Below are 4,928 nucleotides of genomic sequence, written 5' to 3' on the forward strand. Positions count from 1 at the left end.
CCTTGGATTATTCACTCTCTCGCAGCCGTCAGGATAAAGGACAGAATATCCGTCATTTAGTTTGGACTTTTGGGGGAATTTTCGGGACTGAAAGAGGAAGGACATTGAGCTATTGGGGGGTTGTGTGGGTCATTTGAATGTGTGAAAATATAAAGCTTTATTCTGTGAGCTGTAATAGTGTATTTGTTTGGTGAGTGTTTTCCTTTCATGCTAGTAGACCGAAGATACTGTTTGTCAAATGTTATAGTTGGTTATTGTTAATCTGGTCAAATCTTTCAAAAGAACCCCTTGTGCATTTAAGATAACACAGCCTGAAGTAAAAAGGTTGATTGTTACACTATGTATGTTGTATGTTCAGTTCCAATATGTACTGCAATATTGTTTGCAGTTGTGCACAGCTCTACCCAAAGGGAGTTTGTTTGTTGTAAATAAGGGTGTATTTTTTCTTTTGCACAATGCTGTGAACAAATTAGAATTGCAAAGAGCATATGCAGTAAAAATGTGAAACATTCATATTCAGTGTCTTGTAGTTACCTCACTAAATACAGTAATGTGTAACTTTACTGTATTTTTCAAATGGCTGTGCAAATAGTATATAGTGCTGTCTTGAGCATCTTCAGGTAGTGTCACCAATATCTGACTTTTGTGCATTGGAAAACATGTACAGAGTAAACTGTCATAATGAAAACATGACAAAGCCATTTGACTGTCTTGTTCATAATGTTGTCAGGACTTTTCATCTTGATGACACTGACACTTTCATTGACATGAATACTTGCTGTTGAGGAATGAGCGATCCATTTTGAGCAAGTGACACGCTTTTAGGTTATCAACTAGGTTTTGCAGTTTGCACTAATTTTTCTGAGAACTGCATTAACTGTTGTGCAAATGTAAATAGTGATGTGAGAAATGCACCAAAGCGTCTGAGAGAAACTGTAACGCTGGAGGATTTGAGCTTGAGAAGCGGAGTGTACTGACGTCTTCCCGCGGTTAAAACAACATTCCTCCTGATGTTCATTCATGTTTATCTGATGCTATAAATGAAGGAAGAGATGATCGGTTCACGAGCGGCTTTAACTGAGGCGACACAGCGATCTGTCACACACATTAAAAAGCCACAAAACGCCATTTGTTGATTACATTTATTTTTAAAAATGACCAAATTTGAAAGGTGAGACTTTGTTTAATATGTTTAATATCAAAAGTAAACCAAAAGTAAGCTCTCTAACCAAAAATAGGAGAAATATATACTAAATAAAAAGGCACCCTCTCCCTACATTTCCCAGATAATCAAGTAAACAGATCTAATAAGAAGTGAAGAAGTGATACAATACCTTTTAATTACCCACAGATAAAAAGTCAACACTAGAATGTAAGCTATAGTAACACACACACACACAGACACACACACACACACACACACACACACAGAGACACACAGACACACACACACAGAGAGACACAGACACACACACACACACACACAGAGAGACACAGACACACACACACACACAGAGACACAGACACACACACACACACACACAGAGAGACACAGACACACACACACACACAGACACACAGACACACACACACACACACAGACACACACACACACACAGACACACAGACACACACACACACACACACACACACACACACAGACACACACACGAGGACCATCTCGCGCACTCCCTGTCAGGTGCTGTAACCAACAATATTCATAACACACAAAAGTAGAGTAGGACCGCAGATTAATACACAGGTTATGGAAATTACATGCAGGAAAGAACTAATGAAGAAGTGTAAAAAACACATCACTTCATCATCTCTGTTTTCTCCTGACTCACTTCTGGATTTGGTCCGTCAGGGGTCTGAGTTGTTACTCAGTAAAGGTTCACTGGACTCTACAGGTATTTCGACAGCTGACTCTACAGGTTCTGGACAATCCCGAATTATAAGTGGACACTGATCTCCTACTCCAGGATTAAACAGCGGAACGACTGATCCAGTGAATCTGGTGCTCATGGTCAGTAGATGTTTCCTCTCTTTGACATTGTAAAAGGACAGCTGACCGAGATCATAATCTAACAGAACTCCCAGTTGTTCTGGTCTCGGTGTCGGTGTCAGTGAGAGTTTAACTGGTGTATCAGAGTTGATGTAAAAGCCATTAGCACCGTCTGAACACAAGAACCAGGAACCGCTTGATGGAGTAAAAGCAGATCTGTCATGTTTCGCCACACCGATTAACCAGTAGTGTTTAGGAGGTGTGTCTTTTTGTGCCAACGAAACCTCCCAATAGTGACGTCCAGATGTAAATCTCTGAGCTCCAAATGCACATAAATCATATGGAAATCCCTCTCCAGTGGGTTTATACTCTGGAGCATCTCTCACCATTTTACAGTCTTTAGTGACCTTCAGATCTGGATGTGAACGCTCACGGTCAATAGTGATCTGAACTGTGAGGAATAAGTAAAACAGGAATTAGTCATCTTTGTGTGTAGAATATTTACAGGTATATTCATAAATAACTGAGATGATGTCATACCTGCATGTTTCCTCAGTTCTTCTATAGTTTCTTCTCCCACAGCTAAAATAAGAAAACAATGAGGTTTTGCTTAAAATAACATTCAACTTTCATGTATTGTCTATTTTGAATATTGAAGTATATTTGATTGTTCAGATTATGTTCTAGTCATAGACATTTATAAGAAATTGCATAATAACGTCTGCAATAGTTTGTAAAATATACATTGGAGTCCAAAAATCTGAGACGTACAGAATCTGGGATACAAAAATCTACTTTTAATTTAGAAATAAACTTAACGCGTGATTATTTTGTTGCTCTGTTCTTTTAATATTCACTCACATCTACAATATTCCACTCAGAGTCTCCAAACCTGTTATATTAATGTTTTCTTCGCTACAACATGTAGATGTTCATTTAGTGGGTTAGTGGGTCACTTCAGCAGTTCCTATAAAAGTATAACAAAGAACAACTTCTTCAAATACCTTTCTTTATCAGTTTCTCCATCAATCCATCCTTGGGATCTAAAATGAGAGAATTTCATTGAAAGGTTTATTATCAATCTGCTTTCACAAATACTCCAGACTTTTAAAACAACAATTAATTATACTTTTATAGCTAAAATAAGAAACAAATAATTTGAGGTTTTAGGGAAGGAAAACTACAGCTGTGATTGAGGACATAAAATGAACAGAAATCGTTTAACTTTCATGAATAGCATGAATTCTTATATTGAAGTTGTATGTTTAATTATATTCACATTATGGTCTGGTAGACATTTATAAGAAACTATATTTATAATCAAATATACAGTGGGGTCTAAAAGTCTGAGCCTCAAAAAATTGGGATACAAATAACTCTGTTGTGGCAAAACAATATTTAACAAACACCGCATTCCCAGGCAAAAGAGACGTCAAGATCCAATTGTATTTAAATGAAAAAGATACATTTATTCTTGCAAGAATAGTTCCCATTCTAGCCACAAAGGCCAGCTGCAGGGTGAGGGTGACACAGATAGGTGCTTTACTGGTAGTTTTATTATTGTTCTCATCAAAGCATCCTCTAAACACCCACCCCAGAGGGCAGGACCTGAGGAACCTGCATGTCCTGCCTCAACCCCTCCCTAGCCTGGGGGTCTTCTCACCTCTGTCTCACACACAGCTGTATCAACGTTACAACATAAAGCTCAAAATACAGAACACGTCATTCATTTGTTAAATCAAAAACAAAATAAGAAATAAACGATTAAAATTGCCACTTCACTCCTGGAACAGAAGGTCAGATTTCCTTGATTCATTTAAGCACACGTTGCTCTTTATGCGGATACACTTACTTATAAAAGATGATAGTACATTAGATCAATACAATCCAGAAGCTTTTTCATTTACCGGTTCTCTCAGACTTCTGGACCTCAATGTATCCTGGTATAAACCAGAGCACAACTTCACAGAACTTGTTTACTTTTATTTGTATTATTATTTGCAACTACTAATCCCAGATAGCAGACGGATGTGGGCCACTTCAGGCAATGATGCGGCACTGCAGGCATTCTTATGGCCCGGACCAAATGTATCTGAGCCTAAAGTGGCCCACATGTAAAATGGCAAATATGGCCCAAATATTTAAAATCACATGTGGGCCTTTTTAGGCAAAGATGCGGCACTCGTGGCAATGTGTAATCTGAATGTGAGCCTAAAGTGGCCCATATGATAGATAATGATTATGGCCCAAATATCACAAACCAAATGTGGGCCACCTATGGCAAAAACGTGGCACAATCAACAATGACTACTCTGGATGTAAACCAAATATGGCCCACATATAATGCAGCAAATGTGGCCCAGTTATCTTAAAACATATCTGGGCCAGTTTTGGCAAAGATGTGGCACAGTGGCACTGGCTCATCTGGATATGAGCCAAAAGTGGCCCACATATAATGCTGCAAATGTGGCCCAGTTATCTTAAAACATATCTGGGCCAGTTTTGGCAAAGATGTGGCACAGTGGCACTGGCTCATCTGGATATGAGCCAAAAGTGGCCCACATATGATGCTGCAAATGTGGCCCAGTTATCTTAAAACATATCTGGGCCAGTTTTGGCAAAGGTGTGGCACAGTGGCACTGGCTCATCTGGATATGAGCCAAAAGTGGCCCACATATGATGCTGCAAATGTGGCCCAGTTATCTTAAAACATATTTGGGCCAGTTTTGGCAAAGATGTGGCACAGTGAGCACTGGCTCATCTGAATATGAGCCAAAAGTGGCCCACATATAATGCAGCAAATGTGGCCCAGTTATCTTAAAACATATCTGGGCCAGTTTTGGCAAAGATGTGGCACAGTGGCACTGGCTCATCTGGATATGAGCCAAAAGTGGCCCACATATAATGCAGCAAATGTGGCCCA

The 4,928-nt window shown here is 39.2% G+C and overlaps 1 protein-coding gene across 1 annotated transcript; it reads right to left on the reverse strand.

The window, feature by feature from the left end:
- Nucleotides 1-1,863: 1,863 nt before the first annotated feature.
- Nucleotides 1,864-3,099, reverse strand: LOC306988151 (butyrophilin-like protein 9; the record flags this gene model as incomplete). The annotated part of the gene is made up of 3 exons (XM_079592926.1): nt 3,010-3,099; nt 2,546-2,587; nt 1,864-2,456 (listed from the first exon to the last, which is right to left on the reverse strand). Exons 1-3 carry the CDS (start codon nt 3,029-3,031, stop codon nt 1,864-1,866), a joined length of 657 nt encoding a protein of 218 aa, XP_079449052.1. The 5' UTR covers nt 3,032-3,099.
- Nucleotides 3,100-4,928: the final 1,829 nt, after the last annotated feature.

This window comes from Phoxinus phoxinus (genome assembly GCF_949152265.1).
Source record: "Phoxinus phoxinus genome assembly, chromosome: 2".
Classification (NCBI taxonomy): Eukaryota; Metazoa; Chordata; class Actinopteri; order Cypriniformes; family Leuciscidae; genus Phoxinus; species Phoxinus phoxinus.